The sequence below is a fragment of the Falco cherrug genome, chromosome Z, assembly GCF_023634085.1.
Source record: "Falco cherrug isolate bFalChe1 chromosome Z, bFalChe1.pri, whole genome shotgun sequence".
Classification (NCBI taxonomy): domain Eukaryota; kingdom Metazoa; phylum Chordata; class Aves; order Falconiformes; family Falconidae; genus Falco; species Falco cherrug.
The window spans coordinates 14326354-14342086 of record NC_073720.1 but is presented as its reverse complement, the minus strand read 5'-3'; the positions used below and the strand labels follow the sequence as shown (position 1 = coordinate 14342086).

The 15733-nt window shown below is 40.6% G+C and overlaps 1 protein-coding gene across 2 annotated transcripts in view; it reads left to right on the top strand.

The window, feature by feature from the left end:
* The first annotated feature begins 2460 nt into the window (after positions 1-2460).
* NUP155 (nucleoporin 155) overlaps positions 2461-15733 on the top strand; it is a 33051-nt gene continuing 19778 nt past the window's right edge. For both annotated transcript variants that reach the window (XM_055698635.1, XM_055698634.1), the window contains exons 1-15: positions 2461-2701; positions 5127-5264; positions 5578-5674; positions 6599-6669; positions 7288-7380; positions 8124-8290; positions 8775-8880; positions 9437-9510; positions 9817-9908; positions 10045-10142; positions 10236-10388; positions 11259-11359; positions 12816-12986; positions 14219-14329; positions 15185-15279. In XM_055698635.1, coding sequence (XP_055554610.1) covers positions 2566-2701; positions 5127-5264; positions 5578-5674; positions 6599-6669; positions 7288-7380; positions 8124-8290; positions 8775-8880; positions 9437-9510; positions 9817-9908; positions 10045-10142; positions 10236-10388; positions 11259-11359; positions 12816-12986; positions 14219-14329; positions 15185-15279 — 1703 coding nt within the window. In that variant the 5' untranslated portion in view covers positions 2461-2565. The remainder of the gene's footprint in view (positions 2702-5126; positions 5265-5577; positions 5675-6598; positions 6670-7287; positions 7381-8123; positions 8291-8774; positions 8881-9436; positions 9511-9816; positions 9909-10044; positions 10143-10235; positions 10389-11258; positions 11360-12815; positions 12987-14218; positions 14330-15184; positions 15280-15733) is intronic.

Below are 15733 nucleotides of genomic sequence, written 5' to 3'. Positions count from 1 at the left end.
CAACAGGCGCCGGCAGGAAGCGGCGGGGCGCGGCCAAGGCGCAGGGGGAGGCCCAGCCGCCAGCACTGCCCTCCGGCCCGCTGCGGCTGCGTGGCGCGTCCCCAGGCTCCGCGCGGCCGCGGCGTGCGGTCTGCCGCCGCTGCTGGAAGGCCTCGGCTAAATCTTCACAGAGTCACGCAGTCTCTCCAGTTGGAAGGGTCCCATCGGGATCATCAAGTCCAAGCCCCTGCTCCTCGCAGGAGCGCCTGAAGCTAAGCCGTGTGACCGAGCGCTGCGCGGGCGCTCCTTGAGCTCTGACAGGCCTGGTGCCGCGACCACTTTCCCCGGCGGGCGGCCACCTGCCAGTGAAGACCCTTTTCCTAACGTGCAGTCTGAACCCCCCGGTGCCGGCCGCTGCCGCCAGAGAGGGATCCCGGCTCCCCCTCCGCCGCCGGCCCAGGGGAGGCGCAGCTGCCATGAGGCCCCCCTCAGCCTTCTCCCCGCTGACCCAGCCGGGTGCCCTCAGCCGCTCCTCCGATGCCTTTTGCCCGGGAGGCGTTTTGCCATCTCGGTTCACCCTCCTCTGGGCACACCCGAGCAGCTCCATGTCCTTCGGACGCTGGGGCGCCCAAACCGCACGCAGCGCTTGCCGTGGGGCCACACCAGTGCAGCGCAGAGTGCCATCAGCCCAGACCCCAGATCCCTTTCCACGGGTCTGCTCTCCAGCTTCTCATCCCCCAAGCTGTATGCATAACCAGGATTTCCCTCTCCCAGCTGGAGAATCTGGCGCTTGCTCTTGTTAAATTTCATATATAACCAGCATAAAGCTGGTTGGTGAATGTCCAGCTCCCTGATCTATCCATATCTGTAATGCCTGCACACCCTCCAGGGAGTCCACAGCTCCTCCCAGTTTAGAATCATCAGCAAAATTACTGAAGGCACATTTGATTCCTGCATCCATAACACACGGAAATAAATTCTGCAACTCACAAGGAGTCATAAAGCAAGTATGTTTATTATGGCACCGGGTGTAAGGGGGATCACTCCTCCTAACTTTCACACCTTCTCAGTTACAATTTTGTACTTTATACATGATGATTACCATATGCATAAGATTTCCAAGAGCAAGTGGGGATAGGATAGTGAGAAATCATTTACATGTTCTCCTCCTTGGGGGTCGCGTATGAGGGTCTTCATGATGAAGTCAGTAGTCTTCCTTCGAGTGTACTTACCACCTTTTGTTGTGTCAATCACATAGGTCAGTTTGTGCTGGTCTTGCTTCTATGTTTTCATACCCGGATGCACATCCAGTTGCAAGGTCTCTCAATCGTTTATATCTTAATGGAAGTTACCTGACCTGAAGTCATGCCCCCCCACCCCTACCCCAACAAGATTGGTTACTTCCTGAAGTTTAACTAACTACCTTTGCTGTGCTATTCCCTTTGAAATTAACTACTTTCACTATGCCATTTCACCCAGATAATTCATAAAAATGTCAAGAGTAGCGGCCCTAAAATTGAGCCCCAGGGAACCCCACTGGTGACTGGACACCAGCTTCTAAACCTTGAGAAGGTACAGGGAGAATTTCCTGGTTTACCATGTAAACCCTGTGGTGTTTGGGGCTTAACTTCATGTTGCCCATTTGGAAAGCAGAGCCAGGGCAAATTTCCTCTCTTATGCCAGGTGCCTCTCCAATAGATGAAGCTTTCCAGAATAGGCACTTGACTGATCCAGGAGCAGAAGGTCAGTGCAGCCAGGGCACAAACAGAATTTACAAACAAGACCCATTCCCTGAAATCTGAATTTCACGCAGCCCCTGGACCTCCTACAACAGTTTGGGAATTCCCATGCTGTCCAAGGCAGACACCACTTTAGAGGCCCAGGCTTGGTAAATTAACAATCTACTACAGTCACATTGATGTGTCATTCCAAATTCTAGAAAAATACCAGACACACCAGGTCAGAGCAGTGCAAAGACAACTTACACACCTTAGCTCCACGTTCCTTTGAAGGGGAGTCACCTCAGGTTTTGGTTTATGTTAGTATATGCAAAATCTGTGTAGGGTTGAGTAACTCTGATGTATCAAGTCTTGCCACAATACCCCATCACGCTTGTAGTATGAAATATCATTGTACTGGGCCGTCACGGGGGAGCCCGCCCAAGAGCCACAGTGCCCGCGGAACACCGGAGCAGGCAGGGAGCTGCCCAGGGCCACACCCCACTGAGTGGAACTGCCTCCCGCTGCTCCCCTCGGGAGCAGCTTTGTGTTCCACGCTTTGTGGGCCGTCACAATGCCAGGCCCGCGCGGAGCCCACAGGGATTGCACGGCGGACCACCGCGCCTCAGGGCTCCTCGGTGAGGCACCGCCGGCCGCCGGGGCCCGCCCCTCCCACAGGCCGAGCGGGCGCGAGGGCTGCCCCCGCCCACTTCCCGCCGTGGTCGGCGCGGAACTGCGTCACGTGCGCAAAGCCTGCCGGGATTTGGCGGGTGGCGAGGCGGCGGGTGGTGAGCTCGTGCCCTGTTGCTAAGCGCGGAGCCGCCCGCCGGCCCGGGTCCCGGGTCCCGCCGCCGCCATCGCCTTCGCCATGCCCGCCTCCATGAGCGCCGCGGCGCCCATCGCGCAGGAGGCGCTGGAGGTCGCGGGCCGCATCATCGACCGGCAGATCCAGGACGATCGCTGCTACCCGGACCTGTCCGAGCTGCTGGCGGTGCCGGCGCCTGGTGAGGAGCACTCGGTGGCTCACTGTCTCCGGTCCTTTGTCGTTTCAGTTGCCCCGGTGTCTGCGACGTTCTGCAGGGTGGCCTGGGCCGACCAGGCACCGCGTATGGGGCCTTTCGGCGGGCTGCCCGCCGGGCACGACCCCCGCCCCTTGGCTGCCGCCCCGAGAAGCCCCCGGGGACAGCGGGGACAGCGCCTGCTGCCCTTGCCTTCGCGGGGGCGGTGGCAGGGCTGACTGACGGTTTCTCAGGCTTGGGGGGCGTGTAGCGCACGCAGTGTGCGGTGGGTGAAAGCGGCGGGTGTGGGATCTCCGTGTAGTGTTACCCCAAATCTGGGTTCTTCAGCCGGTGGGCAAGAGCCGATCCGCATAGAGTCGAGCTGTTTGGTTATTGCGTGTCTGCGCAGAGACGGCTGTTAGGTGGTAAATCCACAAAGCCAGCACACCTCTTAACACGTGCTAAAAGTTTTTATGCACTTTGAACAGTTGTTTACAACTAGTTTAGTCATACTGAATTCTCACTGGTTCTCATTAGTCTCCATTTAAAGACAGTGTGTGGGTTTTTTTCACCGCGATTGTTCTGTGGGGAGGGGGGGTTGTTAGTTGGAGGCTCTCTGCTGAGGGTGGATCTTTTAATATGCTAATTAGAATTTTAGTTAGGATAGTTCACACATAGTTCCAGTAATTTTCTATTTAGTCTCATTAACCATTTGGTTCTCCTGGAGCTTATGTTGTGCCAGAGCTTGACATGTTTATGGTATCTATTCCTTCTCCCAAGGCCATGCTTCACTAACTGTAGGGATTTAACTCATGTCCTCTGTTTTTCAAATTCTTTATTGTTTTTTCAATATAGATATTTACACTTTGGTTTTTCCCTCGTTTTTTTCATAGTAAATCATTTTTCTGGCAATAGAGGGAGCACTGCTGGATTAACTGGTCCATCTCCTTCCAAAAAGTGAAAAAAATGGGTCGTTTTCTGTTAGGAAGTCTCTTGCAGAAATGCTCTTAGGGTCACTTAAGTGCCCAGTACCATCCCTAACTTATAAGCAGCCTGAGAATCTGTTGGAGTGGCTTTCATTTATGCATAACTGTATGTCATGTATTTCAGATATAGTTAAGATGTAAGGTATACCTGTTCTCAAACATTTGTTTTTTTCTCCTTAAAACATCAAGACAGCATTTCCTACTGCATTAGTGCCAATTATCTGGCACAGTGGTCTGTGAGAAGGCACTCTGGAGCTGTAGGTGACCTAGTTAATATATACCCAGGGCATGTCAGGATTGAAGTAAAGGCTATCTGTTTTCTGTTATTCTACTATGTGCATGGCCAAGGTGTTACTGCCCTAGCAGCCTCATACCTTGCATAAAAGAATGGTTCTATATGGGTATTTTAACTTGGTGCTGGCAGTAAAGATCAGCTTTTCTAAGTGTCCTGGTTTCAGCTGGGATAGAGTAAATTTTCTTAGTAGATGGGTCAGTTCTGTTGTTTGGATTTGGTGTGGGAACAACATTGATAATACACTGATGGTTTTAGTTTTTGCTGAAGTTTCTCACGCTCTGTCAGCAAGAGGGTTTGAGGAGATAAGTAAATTGGGAGGGGACACAGCCAGGGCAGCTGACCTAAAGTAGCCAGATGGTTATTCCATACCATAGAGTGTCATACTGAGTATATAAACAGGGGAGAGCTGGCCGCAGCTTGCTCATTGTTGTCTTAGGGACTGGCTGGGCATCTGTGAGCGGATGGTGAGCAGTTGTATTGTGCATCACTTACTTCCTTTTCTCCCTTTCCTTTGGATTTTGTTCCTCTCCCCTTCTCCCTCCTTTTCATTAGAACTGTAGTAGTTGTTGTTGTTATTCTTTTATTTCAGTTATTCATTTGTTCTTATCTCAGCCCTTGAGTTTTACCTTCCTTCCTGTCCCTCTGGGTCTGGGGTGGTGGTGAGTGAGCGGCTGTGTGGTCCTTAGTTATCAGCTGGGGTTAAATCCTGACACTATGTGAAGGAATATGCTCCTGGCTTGTTTATGTGGTATATTTAACATCTGGTCAGAAAAATAGGGCTGGAAAGTATCACAGAAAAAATGAGGTGTAGAGTAGGCTGGGGTCCAGATGAGTTACTCTAAGAGTTTGTTTGCATATCTGTTTGCTCATGCCTGGTTTGAGACTGGTCCTGTTCCTACAGAAACCTTAGTTCACACATCTTGTGAGTAGTGGTAGCTATATGCTTATAGAGTCTCTGCAGTTCCAAAACTTTCTGTTAGTCTGAAGGCCTGTATTATTCATCTAAAGTAAAATGGGAAATGCAGTTATTCTGATTTAGATTTAACAGATTAGGAAACAGTCAGGTAAAGATAGAGAAAGACAATATAAACCTTTTTTATACCCTTCTCATTGTTGTAAGAAGTCTAATCTTTCTTGTTTTTGCCTGCAGGTAGTCCTACTGTTTCTGGTATGTCAGATATGGATTATCCTTTGCAAGGACCAGGTTTACTGTCAATACCTAATCTTCCAGAAATCAGCTCAGTCCGCAGAGTCCCACTTCCCCCAGAGCTAGTGGAGCAGTTTGGACGTATCCTTATGAAAAATTATGTTAGGTTATGCAAGTAATAGTATTAGAAATTAACTTCTTTCTTCTATAATCTTCTTCCCCGATCTTTCTGTCAGAGTCCCAGTACTTCCGTTCACTTCATAACACTTCAGGTAGTAAAAAGGTCCATTTGTGTAGAGTTGCTGGTGGAAGTAGTTTCTATATGAAGAACTTTAAAAGTTTGTGTACTATTGTATATAAAGCAATATTGTTGTGGGTTTTTTTAAATGCTCCAAAGGGTATGTTGCCTTTGCTAGCTGAAATGCATTTAGTCCTTACATCAGCAGTGCTTCAGATATGCAGTGCAATTGTATGATGGGAGTATTTCCAGAAATCAGCAGAGCTTGGCTGACCATCGACAGTGACATTTTTATGTGGAACTATGAAGATGGGTATGTAGAGAACATGTTCCTGACAATATTTATTGGTACTATATCATAATTAAGTGATTGCAGTACTGGGAGTTAGTTTACTGGTAGCACAGAGGTGTGCTATTTGGTTTTAACTTTTGATTCATTTTAGCTTTTACTAAAATTTTTGAATGGTAAGTATTTAAGGATTATTTTAAGAGTTAGTAGGTATGCTGATGCATATACAGTGGTTGCTCATTCCCGCAATGCTAAGTAATACAACATTAGTACTTTGAAGTGTTGTGGTTTAAGCTTTCCTGCCTAGCTTATTTATTTTCAAATAGCGGTGACACATTTATAATTTGCAGGTTTGCTTCTTTATTTGCCTATATAGTAAGAATTGCTTTATACATATTGTTGCATTTCCTAAAAAGATTAAAGTTCAGATGTGGCTTACATAGCTCCTACCCGTACACTTATATTGTGTGTGCATTAAATACATTCCCAAATAAAACAACTGCGTGATGTTAATCGTAAGGTGCTGTGGAGGTGGTTGGGAATTCTTGCTTTAGATTGTTTTAATGGGAAAAAATAATCATGTGATATCCTCCCTCTTGATGTTAATCAGCATTGCAGATGCTGCATTGTGTAATTCAGAGCAGACTTTATGAATAAACAAAATACAGAAATACAAAATACTTCACCTGGGTTTCAGGTTTGAAACTCGGCTACAGCAGCTCCAAACAGCTCAAATGATTGCCTGTATAGTTTTGCCTTGAAACTTCTCTGTCATTCCTTTCTGCTGGACCTGCTTTCACCCAAAGCAAAAGATGTAGATGGCTTCAGAGTGTTAAAATAAGCATTAATAATTTTTAAATATACAGAATCTGATTTTTACTTTGTTGTTACGTGATATTACATGACAAGTTTTATGCAGGTTTTGGTTTGGTTTTTGTTTGTTCACAGGGGAGATCTAGCTTATTTTGATGGCCTTAGTGAAACTATTCTTGCAGTGGGCCTTGTAAAGCCAAAGGAAGGTAAGGAATATGAAAGTGTCTAAAATGAGGCAGTTACTGAACCTTCTATATATGTTTTTTTTATATATGCATATGTGAAAATTTGTGGTTTGTGTCTACATATGTATACACAAGATACATTGTTTGTTTCGTTTTCAGAAACACTGTAAAATTAATTTCAAGCCAAAAAACCCCCAGTATGGTTTAATAATAATTTACACTGATAAACTTGCATTTTTTTGCCATATCGTACTCTTAACATCTGTACTGATTATAAATTTATGCGTTCAAGTTATAATTTCCATGAGGTCCTGGTTTCTAGCTTTCCCAGTTCTTCTGGTAGCTGCTGCTTAGATAACATTGAAGTCAGTGTTGAATAGGCTTAAATAGGGTTGAATTTAAGAGAACCACATTTATAAGAAAAATGTCATTTTAAACATACTGTATTTCACGAACCAGAAGCTGAATTGGTGACTGATAGTCCTTTCTAATTCTAGAGTTTCACAAATCGTTAGGTCTTAAATATAGCTATTTAATCTAATCAGTCAATGTGTTTTTTCAGTGGATGCATTGGATACATCATTTTGATCTGAGAGGCTGGCTGCAAACTAAATTTTTATATATTCTCCCTTTATTTAGGTATCTTCCAGCCTCATGTACGGCACTTACTTGTTATGGCTACCCCGGTGGATATTGTGATTTTAGGGCTCAGTTGTTCTAATATGCAAACAGGTAATTCTTCTCGCCTGATTCTCAGTTGTGCAGTAACAAATACATGTAGCTGTTTTATTTGTAGCCATTAAAAATTATATTAAAAAAAAAATAAATCAAGACCGTGTGCTAAGCACTTTGCTAATTTTGAAATCGTTACAGACAGGGAAACAGTTTTTATTTGCTATATCTGGGACTCCCATAGGAGCATTGAGTTGTGTTACTCATCTGTTTAACATAAAAAGACCTTTTGAAATAGGTGTTCCTGTTAATTAAACTGGATGTTGGAGAGGGAGAGAAGAGATGGACATGAATCTTGGAAGTGGCGCATACAGTTCATTAACCTGATGGGCATTTGTATTACAACCACAGAAACTGAGAACCTGATACCATTTTTTCATGTCATACATATTAACAGAGAAAATACAGAATTGTTTGGAGAAAGTGAGAGGATTACAATTTTTTGCTCTCTTTCTGTACTATATGTGAAAGAAGAAAAATATAAATCAGTGGTTTAGTTCTCTTGTCATTTAGAGGAGACAGCGATATGTAGGCTGAGAAACTTATATAGAGAATTAATTTTTTTTAAAACAGAAGATTTGTTACTGTGTGTTTATTTTGGAGAATAGCTATTCCAGAATGTGACTAGTAACTATGAAATGTGTAATTTTACCTGTTTTCTGAAATGCTGCTCAGCTTGTGCCTGTACTATTTATTGGAACCACTTAAAAACTAAAGACTAATTATTTATTTATTTATCCAAGGTACTGGATCACTTAATGACAGTATGTCTAGCGGAATGCAGCTGCTACCAGATCCTCTGTATTCGCTCCCTACTGACAACACTTACGTTCTGGCAATAACATCCACTGATAACGGGCGTATCTTTTTGGCTGGAAGAGATGGATGCTTATATGAAGTAGCATATCAGGTGACTATAAGTTTTACACACCGGCATTTTTCATTGTTTTATGGTTGTGGGATCTCAGGACTGAGGGTTCTAAAACATGTCAGGTATTGCTCTGTTTTTTTCTGCCATAATTATGTTGCATGGCTTGATTGTATAACAGCTCTGACATGTTAGTGTAGATGCGTTTTCTTTGAAGATGCAGTAATAATATGAGGAACGGCAATGCAGATTTGGACAACTTCAAAAATAAAACTAAAATTGTGACATCCTGCACCTTTTTTATGTAAAATTTCCTTTTTAATGATCACCTGTTAGTTTCAAATGATTAATACATACTTTTCAATTAAATCCATGGTATGTATATCGATTTTTATTTGTTTTTATGCTTGTCCTGTTTTTACGCCTGTCCTAAAATCCTGTTAATGATGGTTTTTTTTAATACAACTCCTAGTTTAGTTTTGGTTTTGTTTCATTGTTTCAAAGCTGTATTTCTTTTATATTGTAGGCTGAAGCAGGCTGGTTTAGCCAGCGCTGCAGAAAAATTAATCATTCAAAGAGTGCACTGTCTTTCCTTATTCCTTCATTGCTACAGTTCACGTTCTCAGAGGATGGTAAGTACTGATGTTAAAGACCTACGCAATAATTTCATGAAAACTTTTAAATTAATACTACCAAGAAGTCAAAGTGAATAGTGTCTTCATTCAGAGCATTTAGTTACTTGTCAGTGAAACTTGGCGTGGTTGATGATTATAAAAACCAGGTCACTTGCTTGTGTGTCTGGTTCAGGATATAGATACCAAAAGCCTGGAAAGTTTGGCATTTATGACTAAAGTTAGTGTTCTGTAGTATGAAATGAGTATGTCCTTAGTGGGAGCACTGCACACAGTGGAATCTTTAAGTAAACAATTTTACACTGTTCCACTGTTTAGTGAAAAATTTGGAATAATTACACGATGATTTGCTTTTTTTTCTTTTTTTTTTTTTTAAAGTAATAATTGTATGAAATTGATTGCCATTTTAAATCAATTCCGGTAGTTGTACTGTGTGAGACTTCTGCAGCTTTTGTTAGCTTACAATTAAATGTTTTATAAATATTCTCTTTTCAACTTGTTTTCACAAAATCCATTGTTGATTTCCTGATTCTCCCCTTTTTTGCCCCCTCCCCAGATCCGTTAGTTCAAATCGCCGTTGACAACTCTCGAAATATCTTATACACCCGCTCAGAAAAAGGAGTGCTGCAAGTATGTGATTTCTTCTAATGACCATTGGCCATGTTACTAATGTGTATATAACTTTTTAAGGTTTTTTTGAGTACTTGGGCATTCTCCATAGATATATCAGGATATTATTCCAGTTCATCTTTTTGTAACAAAGTTTGCTGAAGACCTAAATACTTTCTTCTGAGGAAAGAGTAGCCTTTTGATCCTCTCCTCAATTATCTGGAAACGTGAGGTTGAAATAAAAATAGTTTTGAGTAGCTGCTTGATAGGTGAGACTGTATTAATTAATTTAAGTTTAAATCACTAAGCTGTATTATTGAATTGCAGGTTTATGATCTGGGACAAGATGGACAAGGGATGACCAGAGTTACTTCTCTGTCGCAAAATGCTATAGTTTCTGCTGCTGGGAGCATTGCCAGGTATATTTATAACAATAATAATGTAAGGGGCTTCCTTTAAGACCAGTATTTTCACGTTATGTTTTTGAAGATTGTTGTTTGTTTGCTCATTTCCTTGGGTTGAGAGTGTGTGTGGTTTTTTGTTTTGTTTTTTTAGAACAATAGATCGTTCTGTGTTTAAGCCTATTGTTCAGATAGCAGTGATTGAAAATTCTGAATCTATAGACTGTCAACTACTAGCCATCACACATGCAGGTAAGAAAGCAGTGCTAATTCCCCAGGCATTTAAACTGATAAATGGCATCTGCAGTGTTTAGCAAAATTTGGCCTTTTTTATCTTTTGTGCAGGTGTCCGACTATATTTCAGTACTTCGCAATTTAAGCACCCAGCAGCTCGTCCCTCCATGTTAACCTTGGTTCATGTCCGTTTGCCACCTGGATTTTCAGCTTTTTCTAATGTGGAGAAGCCTGCAAAGGTTCATAGAGCTCTTTATAGTAAAGGTAAGCAGCAGAACATCGCTCAGATGAGACTGATTTTTTTCTTTTCTCTTTGTGACAGTCACCATCACGTTGTTTTTACATTGAAGCGGTGGGAATAACTGAGAACTAAGCATGGCTTCTGTATCTTAATGGGAAAGGTTTTGGAAGTGGAAAGTTGTGATATTTTTCAGAAATCAGTTGTTCTGCAAGGTGTAGTGTTCAGGCAGACACCTCTGTTCATGTGTTGATCAACCTTTTTCTTCAGATCTCCCCATGAAATAGATGTAATGTGTTCAAATTCACCTACATGGCTCTAGTCATGTGGGCTTAGTTCTTGAAAGCAGGGGATATAACAGGGTTATTAAATATTTAGTGCTTCTCAGTTTAGTGTGGACTGACTGGGGTTTTTTAACTTTTATTTGCCTACTGATAACATGTAAGATACCAAACAGCTGCCAGATGGTTCCAGCTTTATGCCACTTCTGACTGTAAGATTAATTTTTAAAAGTGCTGCAGAAGTACAGGGGCAAATATCTCTGTGTTGCTGACCCTTTTAGTCATGCATACTGATTTTTGTCCTTGAAGTAATTTCTGGATCTTTTTTCATCCATCATCTGTTTAAACATCTCATTGCTGAGGCATGTTCTCTCCATTTTAGGCTTTTTTATGTTTGTACTTTTTGGAGTGGATGGCAAATGGCGTTAGAAGTAACCTGAAGAACCCTATGACATAAAGACTCAGGAAATAGTATTTGCTGTTTGAACTGTAAAGATTAATTTTTACTAAATAAGGAAAGATTAATTTTTACTAAATAAGGAATTAATTAGTGAATTTGTATCTAATGCATGATTATCGCTTCTAATGCAAACTTAATATTACTATTCTTGCTAGGTGTTCTGCTGATGACAGCTTCAGAAAATGAAGATAATGACATCCTGTGGTGTATCAATCACGATTCTTTCCCTTTTCAAAAGCCAATGATGGAAACACAGGTACTAAAGCTAACTTTTACACAGTTTTGATGGAATCTAGATATTACTTCCTCCTTTCTGGTAACAGATACTTCAGTAGTATTATCTGCAAGAAACAAGTAGTTCACAGAAAACTTCCACGTGGAGTTTGGAAATGCTTACAAAGCTACTGATCAATGTGCTTCAAAGAAAAAAAATACTAGGCAGTTTTGTCAATGACTGTGAATTGATCTATTAGGAATTCCTTGTTCAGCCATACTTTCTAGCTTGCTGCAACCTGTGTATCAAAAGCAATTGCCTTGACTTCTGGGATTTGACTTCTAATTAACATATTTGAAAATACTGTTGTCTATAGCATTCTGCATATTGTGCACAAGCACAGAAAGACATGGTCCACAGTCAACAGTGGTGGCGTCTGAGGATAAAATTTGGCAAAGATTGTTTAAAATATAGGCACTAGAGACTCTGGGTTTCTGTAAACTGATATGCCATGTCTTCATTAAATTTCAGGCATGAATATACTCTCTTCATTATTTCACTTTTTCTCATTTTCTTTTTCCTAATTGTTTCTAAGTGAGTTTTTAAGAGGGGTTTGGAGTTGCCTTATGTGTCAGTTCGGGGAGACAATTTCATGTATTCCACCTCTGAAGGAAGTCCGAAGTATTCTACTGAAGTAGAGGAGTGCTATATCAAAAGTAGTATTATTGGAGGAGCAGTGGTAGAGTTGGAGTGAATGGAGAGGCTATTTAAGTTATAAGTTTCCAAGTCAGGTTTTGATTTATTTGCTGTTTTAATAACCCACAAAGGAGCTTTATAATTATTCCACATCCTTTCCCTTAAGTGCAAAAATTTACACATAAGTATCCAAGTGCTAACCTCTTTTTTTTTTTCCAAGGCATTTGACAGTAATAGGAAGCTAGGTTTCCCTAACAAAACTGCAACTTTCTTGAGCAGCAGTTCTTCCTTGTTAGCATATATACATAGTTTTCTGGAATGTCTTCACTATCATTTGTTTCTTCTTGAGTTATATTTGAAGTACTGCTGCCAGCTGTGGAAGTCTTGTAAACCTTTATGATTCAGTTGCAGCGTTTTTTTGGTTCTTTAAGAAATAATTTAAATTCTTGACAGCTGCTTTGGTACTTAGTTCTGATACGGATAGCAGATTGTTGTTTATATTGTAGCAGCATTAAAGGATCCCACTTAGCAAGTTGTTTTACATTTAAATACAAAACACTATCCCTGTCCCCCAACAGAAGCAATATGTTATCCCATCTCCCAGAAGCAGTGGTATATATACAACTAAATTTGGTGGTAACCTTCTGTTAGACAAGACAAGAGCTTGCTTATTGAGTTTTCTGGTGTCAAGAATAGATTCTATTCTGTGTAATATGAAATGGTGAATAGTATAATATCACCATGGATGTACAAAATCCATGTCTGTAATGAAACTTTGGATAATATCTGTCCTGTTGCTCAGATGACCACCCGTGTTGATGGACATTCCTGGGCTCTTTCTGCTATTGATGAATTTAAAGTTCAGAAGATAGTAACACCGTTAAACAAAGATACTATTCCAGTAACTGATTCACCTGTTGTTGTGCAGCAACACATGCTGCCACCTAAGAAGTTTGTTCTGCTTTCAGCCCAGGTGAGTATTGCTTCTCTTAATATAGGAAATCAGAAGAGTTGGAAGACTGATCTAAACCTGTAAATGTTTATTCGTTTTGGATATGTTTTAAGGATTATATTGTGAACATAAAAAGGAATAATGAATATGATTGCTGAAACCATATGTAGGTATTTTAAATTTACTCAAAGCTATTGGGCCAGCTTGTCTTGTACAGTATATTAATAGGTTTTTTTGGTCTTCAGAGACCCTTGTAGAGACAAATGATGTGAGAAGTTATTTTAACCTTGGTTATACTCATGATTATATGAAACAGACATTGGCTGCCCAGAAAATACAGTGTGAGTAAGAAGAGGAAGAACTTCTTTACCTTGAGGTTGTAAGGGCATTGGAACAGGCTGCCCAGAGAGGTCATGGAGTCCACCTCTCTGGAGACTTTCAAAACCTGCCTGGTTGTGACTCTGTACGGCCTGCTCTAGGTGAACCTGCTTTAGCTGGGGATTGGACTAGATGATCTCCAGAGGTCCCTTCCAACCCTGATTATTCTATAAATACTGTTGGCAATTTAAATTTGAATAAATAATTTCTTCTTTGTCATCCCAAAACAGTTTTTTGAAAGGTTTTTAATAAACAAAATCCACAAAAAGAAGAAAGATATTAACTTCCCTATTTCTTTTTGGATTACATTTAGCAATATTTTAGGGCACTTAATACCTTAACCAATAGCCAATTAAAAAACTAATTTAATCATTAATGTTTTGCAACCTCTACATTCAGCCTGCATTTGTTTAATGGCAGCTGTTTTGGTAAAGGCACTAATCGGACCCTCTCCATTAGTTAGTATGGATGCAGGCTAGACGATAGAGTGTAAAGTCTTACCATGCCCTTGATTCTGAAAGTTTTTTTTCCAGGCAGTTTTGAGGATTTGTAAGATAAATAAATAATTCTATTTTTTATATACTTGCTATATGTTGGTATTGTATTTTTCGTGTTAGGCTGAGAACAGCAAAATTAACTTAGTTTATGGAGAGTTTATAGCCACTGCAGTATTTTTCCTGCCTTTCCTAGGCTTTCTAGAGTATTTTCTCCATGTGAATGGGAAGTGGCCTTTATGCACCATTCACATTGTACTTTGATCCAGTAGTGCCATGGAGAAAAATTTAGAATGCTAAAGATAAGCATTGTGGGGAGGGGGTGTTGTGATGGCCAAAGTAAAGACACTTTTATTCTAATTTACTTTGAATTACTTTTAGGGGAGCTTTATGTTTCATAAACTCAGACCTGTTGATCAGCTGCGGCATCTGCTTGTTAGCAATGTAGGTGGAGATGGAGAAGAGATTGAAAGATTTTTCAAGTTGCATCAGGTAAGAACTTTTCACAGGTTGTGAAAAACTGAAGATTTACAATATTTATGTAAATCTAATTGCTTTCTTTAGCATCTTTTTGTTGTTGCTGTAAACCCGTAGTTAAGTGTTAGCTGTTCCTCCTGTATTATTGACATAAAACAAGATTGTATAAGAAATAATTTCTTACATTATGATATCTAAAAACTGAAGTTTAATTCACTTATCCTGAAATTCTTATGCTTGTATGTAGAAGTATAATGAAGTTCTTGGTTTAGAAAAGGAGTTCATCTAGAGCAGGGAAAGAAATTTTTTAAAAAATACTTGCCACTACAAGAGGATTTTACATTTTGAATGCCAGTAAAAATGTCTGTAATTGGTCAATTTTTTTGTTTAAGGTAAATAACAAACAAGCAGGAAGGAAGCTATTGTAGATTGCCATTTTAATTTGACTACTGATTAGTAGCTGTAGTGAATGTTCACTGTAATCTGTTCTCTTGGGCTTTGATAGGACATAGTGGTATTTTAACATGCCATTAGAATATGCAAAACATGATTATTATTTTTCTTCAATCTTTATGTTTCTGTAGAAATTGTATGAATCTTAGTCATACTTAGCTGACAGACATGGAGATTTTCTTCCTACCAGTAATTGCATTGAGTTTACAAAAACTGTATATAACAGGCTTGCCTGCTATAGTGGGATACCTCACTGTGATTCACTTCCTGTCTATAATTGGGAAAAGCCAATTTCCTTGCATTCTGAACGAAATGGTGCAGAAAGTACTTACTGTTTTGTTACTGAGCATTATAACTTCTATATTTTTCTTACCGATTTGATGTAAGCTGCCACACTAATCACAAAATATGCTCTAGGAGGATCAGGCCTGTGCCACTTGCCTTATCTTGGCCTGTTCTAATGCTGCGTGTGATAGAGAAGTATCTGCCTGGGCTACTCGAGCGTTCTTCAGGTATGTTTCAAATCTGTAAGTTGTTCTGAATATTATGTTCAGGGTCACTACAGCCAATAAATAATTTTAGAGGCTTTTCAACCTACTTCCTGAGTGAGCATTGTTTTAAAATGAGCATAGGCTGTTAAACCTGGTAGAATATGCTTTTGCATTAATTTAGGGCTAATCAACAAAGGAAGCTTCCTGTGCTGGTTGATAGTTCCCCTGTTGGATATTTGTACTTTACATGTAAAGGAGGCTATTGAAAATGTAGTTTAATCTGCTTGAAATGCACTTATCTGTATTTCACAGTATCCCAGCTCATTAAAGTGTGGTGTGTAGTAATATCTTTATACTAGCTCAGACAGCTGGAAAAAGAATACACAATCTTTTTAACTTTTGTGGGCATTTTGGGTTTATTTTTGTTTTGTTTCGAGTTTTTTTTTTTCTGAACATATTGCAGTTATTTATACTG